Raw genomic sequence first — 17,657 nt, 5'->3', positions numbered from 1 at the left:
AGCGCGCTGTGCGGATGTCAAGACAGACAGCTAGAAACCGTTGTTGTTGATGCAAGCTTGGCCACATTTCTTCGCCTCATATTTGATTGGTCCGTGTAAGATGTAGGATAGTCCTGACTATCTCGAGATGGGCTCAACGTGGCGAGCAGGATGCGAGTAGGATGCGATAAGGTGAAGCCCGCAGCGGCGCAGCCCGCACGGCAATGGGTCCATGTGGGGTCTTACGAGGTTCCTTCCGGCGCATCTGGCTCGACGCGCACAAGTGCATCGATGTCTTCAACTTCCTAATCCGTACGTGCGCGCCTTTCGTCAAGCTGTCGAATCATCAATCACTTCGATATCTCTACGGTGCCTTGTTTTATTCTCACCCAGGCGATACGGGGAGCGTTCCTGGCACAGCATCGCCCAAAGACTACCGGTCGATCATTGCGGGTAAGGCCGCTTCCGCTGGAAGGCGTTCACTGAGGCGTATCACGAAGGTGCTCGATCCGGTACTTCGCTAGCCTCGACGGGCGTGGGAGGCGATGGACGTTGCGCACCCTCTGGTCGGCCAAAGCGGGCATCTTGCTGCAATCCAGCCTCTATGATCTTCACTCATGTGTAGCGCGACCCTTGCCGATACGATGCACAGCTATTGCTATAGGCGGAACTTGCTATCGACAAGGCACTAAAGGACGAGGTCGACTATGCCTTCGATCTTTGCCAAGAGGATGAAACGCCCGAATATGGCGCCATGAGGGGTCGGCCAATCAGAGCAGCCGTAGCAAAGCTCCTATCTACTAGACGTCTTTTCGATATTACAAGCGATAAAGGTCTTGGCTCTTGGCATCGGAATGTATGTTCAATTGGGAAGGTATGGTAAAGAGGTGTGTAGGGGTTCTCCATCTACGATTCGTCCGTGCGGGGTGATGGCCTAAGGCTGGCACATGATCCGAGCGACTTTCTAATTCCATACTACTGGAGTTCTACGATATCTCTACCTCCTTCCTTTTAGGCCACTGGCATGGTGTAGCGTAGGGGTACATGCAGTCTGCTCAGTTTCCTGTCAACAAGTGCTGTTTCGATACGAAGTCACGCCCTGGGGTCGATGTCTTGTCAGGTGCCTTTTGGGGATTAACACGATGGGATAGGTGTCTTGTGAGGTGCCTTTCGGGGATCATCGTTCCGATGCTGCTGAAACACGTAGCGATACCTCGTGGCCGATGAGGAAGGAGATCTTTTGGTTGCCGCTGATGCAATTTGGATCTCTTATGAAATGCCTATTACGGACTACCTTTCTGATACCGCTGGATCGCGTAGCAACACCGTGCAGCGGATGAGGAAGGAGACTTTTCGTAGCGCCGGATGCAAGTTAGGGCTCTATCTTGGATGGTGATGGCCAGGGCATGATGCAACTCACAACGGCGAAGCTGGACCAAGTATAAGTATAGGTATGTGTTCTCGTCCAAGTTGAATCACTCCATCAGTGCCGCAGACTCATCTTCTTAGGATCTCGTCTCTGCAACATCGACACCTCGTCTCTTCAGTCTTGTTCTCAACACTATCGCCATGGAGCTCACCGGATTCCTCGCTGCCCTGGCAGTCTTCCTGCCTATCGTCTACGGCGCCCCTACCACGGCCGCCAACAGCCTTCACCCCGAGATCCTCGCTGCCATGAAGCGTGACTTGGGACTCGACGCTGAGCAGGCTCATGTTCGTGTTGCTCGCGAGCTCAAGGCCACCGAGGTCATCGAGCAGCTCCGTACCAAGGCTGGCAGCTCCTTCGGTGGTGCCTGGCTCGTCGATGGCGAGCTCAAGGTCGCTGTCACTGACGAGGCCTTGACATCCGATGTTACCACTGCTGGTGCCACTGCTTTGGTCGTTGACACTCCTCTCTCCAAGCTTCAGGACGCCCAGAAGGCACTTGACAACCTCGACATTGAGTCGGCCCTTGGCAAGCGCTCGGAGGCTGCTACCGGAATTGCGTCATACTATGTCGACATTGCCGCCAACAAGCTTATCCTCGAGGCCCTTGCAGACAGCACTGCTCAGGCTGAGGAGCTGGCCAAGCAGGTCGGTCTTACTGAGTCCGAGTTTGAGGTCAAGACCGTTGACGCTCTGCCAACCACCTTTGTCACGGTCAACGGTGGTGATGCCTACTACATCAACCGAGCTGGACGATGCTCTGTCGGCTTCTCTGTCACTGGCGGTTTCGTTTCTGCTGGTCACTGCGGTACTACCGGCAACACCGCCACTACCTCCTCCGGTACCACTATCGGAACCTTCGCTGGATCCGTCTTCCCAGGAAACGGAGACTACTCTTACATCCGCGGTACCACTGGAAACACCTACGCTGGTAGGGTCAACAACTACAACGGCGGCACAATCGCCATCTCAGGCAGCACCGCTGGCGCTACTGGATCCAGTGTCTGCCGCTCCGGCTCCACCACTGGTGTCTACTGCGGTACCGTTCGCGCTCTGGGAGCTACCGTCTCCTACGCTGAGGGCCGTGTTACTGGCCTCACCCAGACCAATGTCTGCGCCGAGCCCGGTGACTCCGGCGGTTCTTGTAAGCAACATCCTATGCCAACTCCCCATGGTACACATACTGACTTGATATGTAGGGTACTCTGGTTCTCAAGCCCAGGGTGTCACCTCCGGAGGCTCTGGCAACTGCCAATCCGGTGGCACAACCTACTTCCAGCCCGTCAACGAGATCCTGTCGGCTTACGGACTCACCTTGGCCCGTGGTTAGATTGTTCTCTGTTGCAGTCTTTGATATGGTTGTCGAGAAAGACATGGCTAGTAGGATTCGCAAGTTGTATATATCTGAATTTAGTTGCAAGCCACTTTGTCTCACACTTTGAAGCTTCTGTGATGTTGTAACGCATGACTACAAGCATACTTGTCCTAGCAGAAATTGGTGTCTAGTAAGATCGCCTCAGGGAAGTGTTGCTGTCTCGAGAAGCCATTGTCTCTCGGGAGCGGTAAGTGAAGTAAGAGACGCGGTATCTGAGATCACGGGCGAGCACCTGGATGGTGACGTTAGATTTGGACGCGTTCCTGGAATTAGGCTGGCGATTCTCGATTCGCCCACCGCCCGCTGATCGCATGCGAAGGTAAAGAATCTCTCTAGCGGCTATTGGTTGGTCATAGTAGCTTGAGTAGCGTCCCGTAGGTTTAGTGTTCTGTCCTTGTTTACATCGCAACATGTATCGGAACGGTCGGCTTCGCGTTGTTATGGATAGAACGCGATCTTATCGATAAAAGTGCGTCATCGGCCCAGATAGGAAAAGTGTTCCGACCGCCTTCTATGAATTGTTCCCATCTGCCACTTAGAAGGATCAGGAGTACACCAATGTTACGGCGACGAAAGACTGGGTATACTTTGTTTAATCGACTACTACGCGTGCGTTGTTACAGTCGTTCAGGGTTTTACCAACATCGAGCCTGCTAGTCGGCCATGAGTGCTCGGAGCTCGAAGGATTTCTAGTCAGGCCCACAGTCTTTACACGTATCGCGCTTTCCTGTATCCATGTGCTCATCCAAGCCGCTCTTAGTCTGCTGCGTTTCTTCAGTCTTGATGTTGCTGACAAGTCTTATTTCTCATTACTTCTGGTGACACGCCTCAAGCATTGAGAAAGGCGATTCCACAGACCTATCCAAGAGATGTTGGAGGGTGCACCATAGATGCCGGGATTATCGCCTTCGGAACTGTCGTAGATGTCTTACCAAAAAGAAAACAAGCTTCTTCGCATCCGTGATGATAGAGTAGATGCGGTAGTGATGATGGCACGTGCTTCGTAAGGCTCTTCTACGGTAAAGCAAGACAGAATAACAACAATCAGTAATCCGTCTCGCAAGGCAGTTTCTCAAAGACCGTACATCCATGCGCTGAGGCCCGGAGTAGCAAGTCCAAACAGGACCCGAGTAAACCGCACATTTGCGCTATACCGAATACAGCCAACACAGCCACCCCCTTCGTACTGTTGATTGGTCAGAACCCGTACTCGGGAGAACACACGATTCGGCTGTCTCACGACTGTTGGGCCTTTCGGTTGCTGATCGGAAAAGGTGGGATCAATTGGATGGCAGTGCTACAAGACGCTATGTATGTACACGCGGCTCCAATGCGACTGCGGCTACATGTACTTTTGTTGTTGCCTGGGAGATGGTGCAACAGCTATATACTTCATACTTGACTTGTCAGGCTGGTAGGCTCAACTTCTTTTCATTGTACAGTATCGTTCATCTCTGTCAAACTGCAACACTGTTCACCCCGACCTCCATCCAGAAACCCGGAAAGTCCACTCTATAGGAAAGATGGCTGTGGTTCAAGAACGCACTTTGCGTACCCTTACTCTCTTTACCAGCGCGCTCGCAACACCTCTTCTCATTGCTACGACGATCATATCCCTCGAGTCTAATTCCTGGTACAATCACCGCGATGTAACGGCATTCTGTTTTGGCTATATTCCACTCGCTATGACCGCTGTTGCGTCTGCTGTGAGCATAATCCACCAACGAAGGCGTGGTAGTGTACCAGGGCCCAAATTCACACTTCTAGACGGACTGGCGGGTATCACGTATCTGGCGATACTCATTCCGATTTGGGCGGTCGAGATTGGTGAGTTAGGGGCGCCAGGATATGGTCTATTGACTGGATATACAACGGCTCCTATGATCGTCAACATGTAAGTTCTTTTGAGGGCCAACAAGCAGGTCACAAGCTAACACGTTATTAGGTTTGTTCACTTCTACTTCTTCGCTCACAAGTCTCGATCAGTGTGGGCTTTGTTCGCTGCTCCACTGGTGCACGAATGCCCTAACTGCCACAACAACTTCACAGTGGGCGCCCAGCAGAACAAGGAGACAAGTAAGGGTGGAGAGCGCTACACTCTGTTGCGTGGAGAGGACTACCTTGATACTGATGCTGATGCGGAGCCATACATCGATGCAAGTGCCAGACCTTCCGAGGAGCAGCTACGGCCTGAGTGCGATGTCAAGGACGAAGGTAAAGGGAAGTCCATAATCGATGTATGAGCTAGGGCTCAGTCGAGTGAGTGTGCGACATCTGCACTAGTCATGGGACACAACACCTGGGTGCGGAGGAGAAGGGAGGGAGGGTTTGACTTAGTGAGATTGGGTATGGTAAGAAACGATGCCCATGCACGGACGTAGTGGTCTGTTAAAAATCTAGAGGGATGAGTTTGGCGTCATGGCGATTGATACATATGAAAAAGGTATAGGACTTTCCTTTGCTCAGTCTGTGATGGTACTCTGGCGCCCGCGGTTGACATACGTTCATATTGTCATCTCAATTTCGTCTATGTACACGTTCTCTTTAGTCTAGGCGCCCAGATGTCTCTTTATACATGAACTATCGGCTTTCTAAGCGTATAGCGTTGGGAATCTCTCTCCTTGATCCCACTAGAAGTTGCAGAGTTAGCAAGAATTCTGTTTCAGCACCAATGCAAAACTTACGTGCTCGACGATACATCCGCCCTCCCAACGAAACCGGTCAACAACTTCCCCAAAACTCCCTGTTCGGTAATTGAGCCAGCTTTGCGGGTACTCAAAAGCTGTACGTAACGGTGTGATATTTTGCGAAGCCCAAATTGGGGAAAGAATGCTCCAGGCGGAGTCAGATCCGTTCTGTGCGAGGGGGTTGTGGTTCTATTCATGATTTAGTTAGTCGTCGATGATCCTGTTGTAGACGTCACAATTCTCTTACGATATAGTCTTGCGAGATGTATTTGAATGCCTCACTGATATCTTTCTTGTAGATAAAGGCTTGGGCAAAGGCGTCAGCGCGTTTCGCAGTTTGTTCTTCGGTCGTGTTCATCGCGCGCACGCATGGTGCTGGCTTTGTGGGACGCGCCTGGCGTGCTGCCAGTATGTCTGACCTGCTGTGTAACTCGACTGGAGCAGCTAGGACGGCTAGAGGTGCAAGCACTGCAGAGGCGAGGATGGTGAATTGCATCTTGAGGACGATGTTGAAGCAATGTAAAGCTGGGATATCAAAATGGGAAACGATGCACAAACCAAAGTACACTTATATCACAAGCATGTACCTGAGTACCATCGCTATACCCTGCACAGACCAACAGATTAACGCCAAACTGACAATTTACGGCGCAATCTCCTAGATTAATGCGCCTAGCTGCCCCACCGGCTGTATTCCGGGGTAACATTCGAGGCGCTATCGCCATTTGTGGTATTCAGCTTCGTGGTGGCCTTGGTACGTTATCGACGTCTTGTGTAGGAGTCGGCAGTTGTTGTGGCAAGCGTATTTGTAATTGAGCTTGTTTGTAGGGCTAGGAAATGAGCAGGTTCAGGTAGAAGGGGACGCGAATTTGACCGAGGCTTGATGACGTTGGCGCGCGTGTGTGGGGCCAAGAACTCGGGAGAGCTGACTCAATCAACGCCTGCACGTTCGCCGCAGAACATCAGATAAGTGCTCTGGAGCGAAAGACGGAAGGTCGATGGCTTGGACTCCTGAAACCAGTTTGACCGACACTCCACATCCCCTTGGCCATGTTACGATACGCGCGTAAATCCCCGAGACTCTAGGTACTGACCACCTGCACTACGTAGGTATCGCTATAACGACATCACGAAGGTACCATCGGTTGTTGCCCTTTGACCGATAGCATGTGCACCATGGAAGCATTGTGTTTACCGTCTTCTATTGCGCTACTCCAAACCAGCTCCAAGAGCATCCTCTTCAGATTCACTGGGTAGGTCTTGTTCTCCAAGTCCGCTGCTGAATTCATGCTTGTGTACCACATCTGCTGTGGTGATTTCTAGGCACACTACCTAGGCAGTCCCTGATATACGCTGACCTACCGCATTAACATGAGGTGCTCTAGGTTGCGTAAACAGCTCCTCAGCCCAAACATCACCACAAGCATCCTGGCTCGAACGACCACCACCTTTGTCGCCGCGCTACATTGACCAGTATTCAGATCCTGTGGTCACCTTCATCCTTGTCCATCATTTCAACGTCTCTACTTGCCAGCCTAGACATAGTCTTCGGTCCCCCTCGAAGCTTCCCGCTGTCCGACACATAACCGTAGTCGTGAAACGTTTGCAGCCTCTCTTCGACGATTGCTACCTTCTTGCGCTGCACCTCCGCCGTATCCTTGACAAGGTTCATTCCCTTGTCGCGGTACTTCAAACCATCGGAGCTCCGAGTATTCTGCTTTCGTTGCTTCGCGCCAGATAAAACATGGGCATGTTTATATGGTTCTCCATAACTTCCAGTGCTGCTTCGGAAGAAATCACGAGCCTTGCTGTACACCTCAGGAAGACGAACAACGATCGCGTTGCAGTCTTCATCTTCTGACAAGATTTCGGTATCACAGATGCCCTTGTACTCATTCCAGTTGTCATGAAGCTCTTGTTGAGATTTCTGGAACCTCGACTTGGGTCGTTCGTCGTTCGACTCAGAATGTACACCCTCACTCGCCTCTCTGGCTCTACGTTCGATTTTTTCAAAGGCTACCTTGTCAGTCCGTAGCCTCCTTCGCTTGAAGTTCTTAGATGACTGCTGGCACTTGGAAGGCTCGACTTGCTTCTTGGGTGTTGGTGGTAGAATGGGTAGCTCTTGCATAGCGCTGGCAACCACCGTCAGCGTTTCGGGTACTTTCGACTTGCAGCATATTACCTCTGAGCCTTGACGATGATGGTATTGTGGGCAGATTGCGGCTGTGTTGTTCTTGCTCGCTTCGGATGCCCCATCAGACTCCAGCTTCTCGATTAGCGTATGCTTGACTTGGTGGCGCCAACTACCGATTCCGGACGTCTTCAGCAACTCCAGTGTGTCTTCAATTGTCGTAACCCAAACTTCGGCGAAGAACTCGAAACCCTTTTTCTCGTATTTCGAAAGGAGGTTCAAGAACGCAGGACTAATATCCAAAAGCTTGAACGCCGCCTTCATACCAGTTATGGAGCGTCTTAGGCAATACTGGGGGTGATGTAGCTCCTCGTGAACTCGGTCAATGACCATGTCGCACATGTCGCAATCTCCCGTTGCATGTGTGCGAACTTGTAAAGATCTTCCAGTTCTTTCATAGACCATTCTATCTTTGTGGCCAGCAGACCCTGGTGACCTGCGTCTGAGATCTCGACAACATCGTGAGTAGGCAGGTTGGACCGAGAAGCACGCGATGAAACGTGCGACAGTGTTGCCGTCTATGCCGTCTTCGTAGATGATTGTGTCGACGGTCGAATCCTCTATGATGGCGTCGCGTACAAGAGCACAGCGTTCGACGGCTAGCGCACGGCTCAAGACAGGTCGAGTGGGATTTCCGCGTCGAGCGTCCCCGGCGTTCCGTTTGAAGCTAAGAGTGTCGTCTCTTGCTCGGTTGATCTTAAAACGTCTGATTTCCATACCTTCAGCCTGCAAATCGCTCGCATCCGCTTGCTTGGTGACAAAATCGGCAACACTGGGAGCTTTAGTATCTGCTTCTAGAGGGATGTTAGTATTAAGTTTCTTTAGTTTCTTGTTTATTCTCAAAATCGAAAATGTGTGTGTTTGATTTCGGTTTCGTCTTGACCATCCGCGAGAGAAGACCCTTCAAGTTCTTGTCCTGTTCACGAAGTAGCTTCACGCGGTCCTTTTCCACTTTCGTTACTATAGCTTCCACAAATCTTCTATGAGCCTTGTTATGCAGTTTTGGACTATAAGTCTACTGAATGTTACGCGTCGAAATGTCGCTGCTCAGTGGCATATCGGCGAAGTTGGGCGTTCTCACCTCCACATCGGCCGCCAGCAAGAACTTTCCCACATCTGCCACGCGCTTCTTCTCATGTGATGTGGCTTCCTTGGAATTGTTGAGCATGCGATTCCTCATGTTATACAGGTCAGAAGTGTTCCAGATATTAAGTTGTGAGTGTTGAGAAGAGTGAGAGTTGAAGAGCATAGAAAGGCGCGCAGGAACCAAGGTCATGGCCGAACATGCTTGCGAGTTTTGAAACGGAAAACACGCTCTCTCAATTATCTTAGTGGATCAGATGATGTTCGTGCGGTGTCAGGCAGAAGGCATTGCGTCGCAGTGATCAGCGAAGTGAACGTGAAAGAGAATCGTGGAGCCAGCACACCTACATACTTCAAGTCTATCTCGTTCCATAGCTAGAGCGCGGAAATATGCTACCTAACACTCAAGGGTTTGGCTTGTTCGCATGACAGGACGCTACGCTATCTGTGGTTAGTAGCCGCTAGAAGCTTCAACAGGGGTCGTGCGAGAAGCGACCATGTACCTAGGTAGTATTCGCCCGCACGACGAACGCGCGCCAACCTGCTATTCTATTGCGGCTCCTTCGTCTCTCTTGCAAAATGTCTCAGAAGCAAGCGACCTACTTGAGCTTTGCTCCGTTCGACGTTCCACCGGGTATTCCCACATCGGCGCGTGTTTGACGCTGGCTTGTTGGCGCCAACCGCTGGATCACACCCGATTCCCACCCGGGCGCTTAGCAGACTACATTATTGCACAATGACCTCGAGAGCTCGACAAACCCACTACGTCGGTATCGCCTTGGGTCAGAAGTGGAATGAACGTTGCTGAGCCGCAATGTATTTACGCACAGAGCCGATGCAGGTACAGGTTGGGTATTATACGTGCATGACTTAAATAGTCTGTATATGTCTACTTCTCAAGTTTGTAGATCGTGTGTTGAGTTTTGATTGTCGATAGCAATGAATCCAATGCCGGACCGTTTTGTGTCCCCCATCGGAGTGTGTCCTCATGCTCGGCCTGAAGCTGATACCTCAGCTCCATGCACAGGTTAGATATCAAGCGTACATTATGGATTTAGGCGACTGACAAAGTGGCAAGCACAATCACCGATGGATCAAAAAGGGAGCTGGCTTCCATCCACCTTTCGATGGTATTTCCTGCTGGTTCCGATGACAACCACCGCCACCTTGGGCATCGCTATATCACTCCTGATTTGGTACTCCCAACATCATTACGGCATTGGTACAGATAATGGATCCTCTGCGATCCTCTTTGGATGGCGCTTCACACCAACCCTGCTAGCAGTGTTATACACTCAAATGACAGTCATTCTGTTTGAAGACGCGAAGAGAACGGAGCCATTCGCAAGATTAGCCCAGGCACCTTCGGAAGGTGTCAGTGCCTACGGTACAGTGCTTCAGACGCCGAGAGCATGGTGGGCTATTTTTCTGGATATCATATTCAGACGAAAGTCGGTTGGTAAAACCAGCTGGTGCCTTGTCTGCACCGCTTTCATCAACGTTATGGCTCTCCTCGCTATATCTCCGTTGTCCTCCGCACTTCTTACATCTGAGGAAGTTGTAATCACCAAGGCGCTTGACCTTAGCAAAACCGTCCCTAGGGCTGACTCCCAACTACCAATCGTCGCAAACAGGGAAACCTACTTCAGAACAATGTCTTCATTGATGAGAAACCTATCTACTTCCGTATGGATCGAGGACACTTCTATCACCCTTCCGTTTTGGCCATCAACGGATACAGCGCAACTCGGTCCGAATTTGGTATCTCAATTCAGGTCCTGGACAGCAGAGACGACAATACTCCATGCGGACCTAGAATGCCAGAATATGGCACTAGAGAGTGCCGATCTTGAGCCAAAGGGATACAAAGCCTACGATGTCATGGGTCACGGACCGTACAAGGGCACGGAACCTATGGTAACTTATGTCCTATCCTCGGACGATGGCTGCAGATACGAAATGAGTCTTCATCCTGCAGCCGACCTAGCCGCGAATGGAGGGCTAAAGTGGTCAAACACTTCTACGCTTTACGTAGATACGGATGGAGTACTGCCTATTGGTAAAATGCCCTTCCCTGCCAACGTCTCTTCAACTAGTCCATATGCACGCCACAACGCTACCAGACAATGCGCAGACCGCGACATCATCATTCTGAGCACTCCATGGACCAAGGTTTTCGAAATAGAGATGAGTGGGGCCGCAGGAAGTGGGATCGAGCTCAATCGGACCTACGAACGTTCGCCTGACTTTCGCATGAAAGCATTGCTTTGTCAATCACAATACTCTTTGGAGGACCGTAACGTTACAGCTTCGATAGGAAATGGAAAAGAGCCGAACATCACATCCATACGATCTGACAACATCCACCGCGAGCCAGTTACGAAGGCGCTGATCGATATTCCTATGTTCGAATCCATGACACTACGAGACACTTGGAAAGATTACTTCAACGCCGCAGGCGTAGCGACAGACGCGGAAAGTGCTTTTGATGGATATGAGGGTCCTTACTCGAATGAGAACCTTACAACTCCCCAGCCATCGTTCTTTGGACTTGGTCCGCTGCTTGGCGCCCTTTATACGTTCAACGTTACCCGAATGTTAGATGACGAAGCATTCATAGCTGAAGCGGCAAGAGTTAAAGGGCGATTCTTCACGGAGTGTCTTCGTGAGGCTCTCAGCGATCCGGGTGCAACTGCTATCAGTATTGTCAAAGGAGAGGCAACTACGACCGAAGATAGGATTATTGTACTCCGAGAGATTGGGATCGCATTGGCTGTCTTATTTTTGGTGTCCTTCCTGCTGTTTGTCACAGTTTTATGGGTCTCGCGACTGTCATTTCGACCACTCGACCTCAACATGGACCCTAGTAGCTCTATTGGACATGCTATGTTACTTCGGTCCCAACCACTGCGGTCGTCAGCGTTTCGGGATGGTCATCGTGCACCAAGCTATGAGTTTCATCGAACTCTGAGAAACTACACTTTCTACACGCAGAACGGTCGTTTACATACGGCAGATAGTGGTGATTGTGTAGCTACACGTAAGTTTTCAACTATTAAATAACCAGAGCTGAGAACTAACAATGTATTCAACAGCTTCCACAAACTCTGAGTCTTCCAGCTTCCGGCAGCCCTTAGTAATCCGCTTGCGCACGCTGCTCTCCCTTTCCTGTTTTCTTATCCTTATTCTTGTGGCTGTCCTAGTACTGAACGCATTCTCTGCCAGGTCTCGATTATCCCAGCTTGCTTTCATCTACCAAGCCGATGTGTCGAGATTGGGCTTGAGCTTTTCTACATTCGCCCCTATATCTATTGCACCCACAGTCGTCAGTATAGTAATCGGCCTATGGTGGGATCAGTTAGATTCAACCTTTAGAACCCTTCAGCCATATATCGCGATGTCACGAGAACCGACACCGATTTCCAGCGGAGCAGGTCTGACATATCGATCCAAAACCTGGGCTGGAGCGGCTATCAAGGCCGCTCGCAACAAGCACTGGATGTTATTCCTAGTCGCTGTTGGGAGCGTTTTTTGCCAGATTCGTATGGTTCATCCCCCTCAATTACCAGTAAGCTTGCTGATATTGGCTCCTTAGTCACTGTTTCGATGTCAGCGCTCTTCGAGCGACAAGCCGCCAACATATCTGATCACTCGGTTCTTGAAAGGACATTAGAGCTTCGACAGATCCCGATCATCAATACAGTGACGACCACACCAGGGCGACTTCAAGCTGTTCGACTAGAACTACCTCCATTTAAAGTGCTCGATAGTCTCCTTCTTGACCCACCTAGAAGTTGGTTACCAGGTGCTGCTATTCAACTATCACTCAATGGTACCAAACCTTCCTGGACTCATGATGGCTGGAGCTTCGTGCCTCTCAATCTTGCTAGCATTCTGCAGCCAAATGACACGATTAGCGTACAATCCCCCAACAACGTAACGCTTACAACATCCGCTATTCGAGCTCGGCTAGAATGCGAGGAAGTGCCCGAAGTTGCCAACACTTCAACATGGCTCATTCGTTCCAACGACACCGAATCCCTTGATGAATCATACGATTTGGAAGGCTTGAAGGATTATTATTCTTTCAATCGTACGATGTTCTATGACAGTCCGTCAAACACGTCAGCATTTGCTACCGACGCCACGCTAGCATGTTGTTCTAACGAAACGAACGGCGATTCAGAAACAGCAGTAATAGGGTACTGGTCGCCAGTCGATGTTGAGAATTTCTCCAACGCAAACAGTCAGTGGCCAATCCCATTTGTTACGAAATGGATTGTTGGTAGGCCTCTCACAGTCACTGGGCCGGACCAGGAGGACGGACAACCGTTACTATTCAAAGACGCACCAGATCTACAGGCCGCTCGCTGCGTGCCAATCGTCGAAACGGCAGATGCCAAAGTGGTTGTGGACCAAAGGACCGGCACAGTTCATTCATACGAGGTCATAGGGTCTATTGACCCCGCACAATCAGCGTGGTCGGAAGTGTTTGTCCGACATGCTCTGACCTACGGGAATTCGACGCAGCATTATGATGAGGAATACGATGGGCCGTTGAATATAACCACAAGTTATGGGGTTCTATTTATGGGCTCTATGTTCAGAGCTGCAGACCCTACTCTCGGCCTAAGAAGATTCGCCGGCGATGTCATGGAGCCTCTTTACGATAATTCCTTTGTCATGCGCGATCGCGAGATAGGTATGAACATGGATCTGATGACATACAGCATGTACAGTCTCGCCAAGAAAGATCCACAGGCTTTGCTCGACTATGCTACGCTTGTTGCTCACGCAGATCAAACATTCCAAACCTTTTTCCAGCACTTCATCAGCCATGGTCTCTCTCTAGACCAAGGTGGTCTTGGCTACCAAAGGATTGGTGACAACAGTACAGATATGTTGGGAGCACCAGTTACACGGGATGGCAGAGCTCTGCCGCAGCGCGAGTACGTGGAACGCAACACCAATCGTACGGTCGAAGTCTTGGTATCCCGTCGAATTCAAGTTCTTCATCTGAATTCAATCGCCACGTATCTGTCAGTCGCAATCATTATCTGGCTTGTAGGCACTACAGCCGTGGTCAGCTGCCTGCAACGAAAATATACCAATCCTATGATTCGCGATGTTCAACTCATCGCTGATGTACTGGTGCTCGTCGCGGGTAGCGATCAGCTTATGCGATTAGTAGAAGAACGAGGGGTAGGACTAAAGAAAGCCAACGACGTCAAAGCTATGTTGGGATGGTTCAAAGGCAGAGATGGGGAGGGGCGTTGGGGCATTGAGGTGGTTGGAGGCAGTGAAGCAGTGGAGTGGGTGGACGCTCCAAAGACGGGCTGGCATGCGCAAAGTTGCTCGAGACGACGTTGGTTCTCACACAAGGGGGCTAAGTCATAGTAGTAGAGAGGGATTGTTTCTTTACAGCTACCTGCTAGGGGACGACGCTCATGGTGGTAGCGCTAAATAGTGAATAGTACTCGTTGGGGAGTTGCTAATGTACTTAGAGTACGCGGCGTGTTCTGCCGAAATGTCCGTCTACTCCGCATGCGTCGTATGCCTACCTCATGCTTCTTCGGGAAGGGCAATCAGAATTCATCAGTTGCCTTGAGGACCGATGGTTACCGTCGAAAGCGGTGTCAACAATCTAGAATGCTATGGTACACTAAGCCGGAAGTTCCTTTTACTCCAGTCCGGACGTTGGTCCTAAAACCCCCAGAAATCTCGGACCGCAACGGGTAAGATAGCCCGAAACTTCCGTTGCTGACGTACGTTCGTACAGGACCGTATCGAGAGATATATGTGATCGATATCGATAACGATAGATGCGACCGCTGAGCTTCGTAAGTGTGGGGTGGACCCATAGATGAGTGGAGAAATGTGATGGCGTGGAGCAAAATGACCAACTACAGTGTTGTTCTGGAACGTCGAACTACTGCAGGACGCAAAATCCAGTGCAAATTTTGCTGGTTCTTTGGTGTGCGAATCGTTTGTAGAGCGAGCATGTTGTATGGCCAAACGGACGATGACGTATGTGGTTCTTAAGAAGTTCGGCTTGCACCTGACGCCCGACTGCCGTTGGTCCATATAGAAACCAACGCTTTGGTGACTGAACGGTCCCCAAGGGTCGTCTTGGTGCTGCACGCTGCAAGGCACCGGCAGTTTTTGGCGCACCATGAGCTGACCCGTTGCAAAGGAATGACGCAATGGATGTCGACTCACGGGTCGCGGAGGTTGGGTCTGAACGCCCAGATCTCAAGAAATCTTGGTGAGCCATACGAACTTTCCACAGGTAGAATCCTCAACCGTGGCTCGAAACGGAGGTCTGGCTGCGTGGCCTGTTTTTGGCTTGTGCGCGACCTGCCACCCATGACCGACCCGACCGCTGTCAGTGGCGGGAACGTCGCTCGTGCGGGTGATGCGTGACGCCGGAAGGGGGGTTGGAGTATTTGCGACATGAATTGGTTTTGCGGACATGTTCGGTAATAGCCACCGAATGGTCTGATGCACGAGCTTAATGTTCATGTTGATCAGAGCGACCTGGGTTCAAAATAGCTTGCGCTCGCGACGTGATGCACAAGGCGAGCGCGTGGTCAAAACATATCAGGAGGCAGCGCAGCCGAATAAGCATGCAACCGTGTTTCGAAATGCGTTTTTATCACGACTCGGTTTGAAACACAGCCCACTCGATTCTTGCGACACAAAATGAAAACAGGTTGCATCGGGTAACCTGCACAAACCTCTGTTGCGATAGTGCACCAAGTCTAAGGAGATTCGCAATGGGACGCGAATCAGCCACGCATACATCCGGAATTAGTCAAGTTCACAAAGCAAAAAGCGTCGGTGAGATAACAGCGATTGAATCTATTTTCGAACTACAAACAAATTCACCAAACCAAGACGTCTTTGTATACAACCCCACGTCTGTGTTTAAGTAAAAAGGAGTCAAAAATCCTTGACGAAACGAATGAATGAAACAAAAGTATCCCGCTAGCCCGGCTGAGGAGAGCTAGAACCCCAAGGTGGTATCCCGTATCGTGACTTCGTGAGAAATAATATATGCGCAAGAGAACAGAGGCGCCAACCTTCAGGATGACCGAACAACACACCCAATATGTCGTTCCGAGAGCATGGGAGACGTGGGGTAAGAATGGAGATGACAAAATCAAGCATGACAGGTGCGGGTCGATAACATAGTGTAAAAATGAATAGATTGGGCCTGCGACACTGTCTACCTCTGTCATTACTCGAGTTGGAACAACTCTAATCTCCCCTTCCTAGTTTTTCTGGGTATATCGCGAAATAGGTATCCTGAATTATCGGCTCGTAGAATGTGGAAGAAACCAGTCCCTTAAACACTAATGCCATAATGTACAAGTGACATAGGAAGCTTATGCATGGAAAGGCTGGTGACGGCGGGCATGGTCGTGAGCGTGCCTCTTTGCGTTGACGTACTCGTACGCGGTAACGTAGACAACCTTGGTCTTGGTAAGACCCGAGTAAGGGTTCTCATCCTGCTTGGCGGGCGCAGGGGTGACAGCGGCAGCAGCAACCTCGATATCAGCGGTGTAGGAATCTTCGTCGGAAGCGGAGGTAGAAGTAGGCTTGGCGGCGGAGTACTCGGCCTGCTTGGTGGAGCTGGTCGAGGGCTCAGCGGAAGACTCAGAAGAAGATTCGTCCTCGCTGGGAGAAGAGCCGTAGTCGCCAGAGGGGGCCTCTCCACCGCACATGTAGAAGTCCATGCTCTGGTTGAGAGCGCAGGTCTTAGTCTGAACGTCATCGGGGAGGACGTAAGAGATCTTGTCGCAAGAGGCAACGTCGTGGCAAGACAAGACGGGACAGAATGTGTTGCCAGCGGATGCGACATTGACTCCAGACTGGTCACCTGCTACCAGGTAGTAACCATCCTTGCGTGCTGGGCAATCCTCGCCCTCGCAGTCAACGTAGGAGACGTCGAGGTAGTTGTATTGGTACTGCTTTTCGCCTGACATCTCGCGGAAGTACTCGAGCTGAGTGATGTCGTTGCCCTTGCACTGCTTGGTCTTGGAGATCTTGATAGATACACCAGTCTTGCCGTCAGTGGATTCGGGGTAGTTCTCTGCGTAGGTCTCGCCGGTCTTGAGAGTGACCATGCCGTCGTCGGGGCATCCATCACCCTTGTAAACGGACCAGAGATGGACATCGTAGTCGCAACGGTTGATAATGCGAGCGTAGGGCTTCTCCATGTCGCAGTCTTTGTTCAAGGAGACGGCGCTCCTCAAAATCGTGGCAGAGGTGGTTGCGACCACGGCAGAGGCCGCGGAAACGAAGGTAATGAGCTGCATTGTTGGAAAGTTGGACCGGTATAAAACTGGACAAAAAGCTGAAGACTCGAAGAGATCGATCGAAGGAATGTCGGCTGAACACCTGAAAGAGTGAAGTTATTCAGCGAATGAACGTGGGTGACGAAGTCTTGCTCGGGCGGTAGAGGAGAAGTTTGGGACCTGGGGGATGCGCAAGTAAATAAGATGGCTGTATCCTAGTCCACGCAGCCCAGGCCCACTTAGAAGCCCGTCCGCCATGGAACTAGTCGTCGCCACGGCATGGACTTCTTTAGGACGGGGCCAAACGTCGTCGCTAGTCCGGAGGACATGCATGGGACAACGTGCTAGCCGCGAACAGATAGGTTGTGGACAAGCTGGGTAAGGGGCAATCCAGTCGGCCAAGCGCGGTGCCTGATCGTCAGGGCAGTTACAGCGCGAGTGGTTGTAACTTTGACCATCTCATGTCGGGTAAAGTACGAAAGCAGAGTAAATTACGGCAGGGATGTCGCCGATCGACGTTGTTGTCTTGCTGGATTGCACTGGCTGCAGAGATTTTCGGCTAATACGAGGCAGCTTCTTGGGCGCGTCGTACTCTGACTACAACATAGATGCGAAGC

At 50.9% G+C, this 17,657-nt stretch overlaps 5 protein-coding genes across 5 annotated transcripts; 2 read left to right on the top strand and 3 right to left on the bottom strand.

Moving 5' to 3' along the window:
- Positions 1 to 1,548: 1,548 nt before the first annotated feature.
- On the top strand, positions 1,549 to 2,734 carry J4E82_004745 (uncharacterized protein; the record flags this gene model as incomplete). The annotated part of the gene is made up of 2 exons (XM_051731020.1): positions 1,549 to 2,548; positions 2,604 to 2,734. 2 exons carry the CDS (start codon positions 1,549 to 1,551, stop codon positions 2,732 to 2,734), a joined length of 1,131 nt encoding a protein of 376 aa, XP_051589227.1.
- Positions 2,735 to 4,302: 1,568 nt separating this feature from the next.
- On the top strand, positions 4,303 to 5,022 carry J4E82_004744 (uncharacterized protein; the record flags this gene model as incomplete). Its single annotated transcript, XM_051731019.1, has 2 exons — positions 4,303 to 4,673; positions 4,725 to 5,022. 2 exons carry the CDS (start codon positions 4,303 to 4,305, stop codon positions 5,020 to 5,022), a joined length of 669 nt encoding a protein of 222 aa, XP_051589226.1.
- A 348-nt stretch (positions 5,023 to 5,370) lies between these two features.
- Positions 5,371 to 5,824, bottom strand: J4E82_004743 (uncharacterized protein; the record flags this gene model as incomplete). The annotated part of the gene is made up of 3 exons (XM_051731018.1): positions 5,371 to 5,409; positions 5,464 to 5,655; positions 5,714 to 5,824. 3 exons carry the CDS (start codon positions 5,822 to 5,824, stop codon positions 5,371 to 5,373), a joined length of 342 nt encoding a protein of 113 aa, XP_051589225.1.
- A 1,119-nt stretch (positions 5,825 to 6,943) lies between these two features.
- Positions 6,944 to 8,825, bottom strand: J4E82_004742 (uncharacterized protein; the record flags this gene model as incomplete). The annotated part of the gene is made up of 2 exons (XM_051731017.1): positions 6,944 to 8,451; positions 8,687 to 8,825. 2 exons carry the CDS (start codon positions 8,823 to 8,825, stop codon positions 6,944 to 6,946), a joined length of 1,647 nt encoding a protein of 548 aa, XP_051589224.1.
- Positions 8,826 to 16,128: 7,303 nt separating this feature from the next.
- J4E82_004741 (uncharacterized protein) lies at positions 16,129 to 17,061 on the bottom strand (the record flags this gene model as incomplete). The annotated part of the gene is made up of 1 exon (XM_051731016.1): positions 16,129 to 17,061. The coding sequence occupies one exon, from the start codon at positions 17,059 to 17,061 to the stop codon at positions 16,129 to 16,131; it is 933 nt and encodes a 310-aa protein (XP_051589223.1).
- Between the last annotated feature and the right edge of the window lie 596 nt (positions 17,062 to 17,657).

The sequence above is a fragment of the Alternaria postmessia genome (assembly GCF_024291825.1).
Source record: "Alternaria postmessia strain BMP 2775 chromosome Unknown scaffold_23, whole genome shotgun sequence".
In the NCBI taxonomy this organism is placed as follows: Eukaryota; Fungi; Ascomycota; class Dothideomycetes; order Pleosporales; family Pleosporaceae; genus Alternaria; species Alternaria postmessia.
The sequence above is the reverse complement of the archived record's forward strand: the minus strand, read 5'-3'. Positions and strand labels throughout refer to the sequence as shown.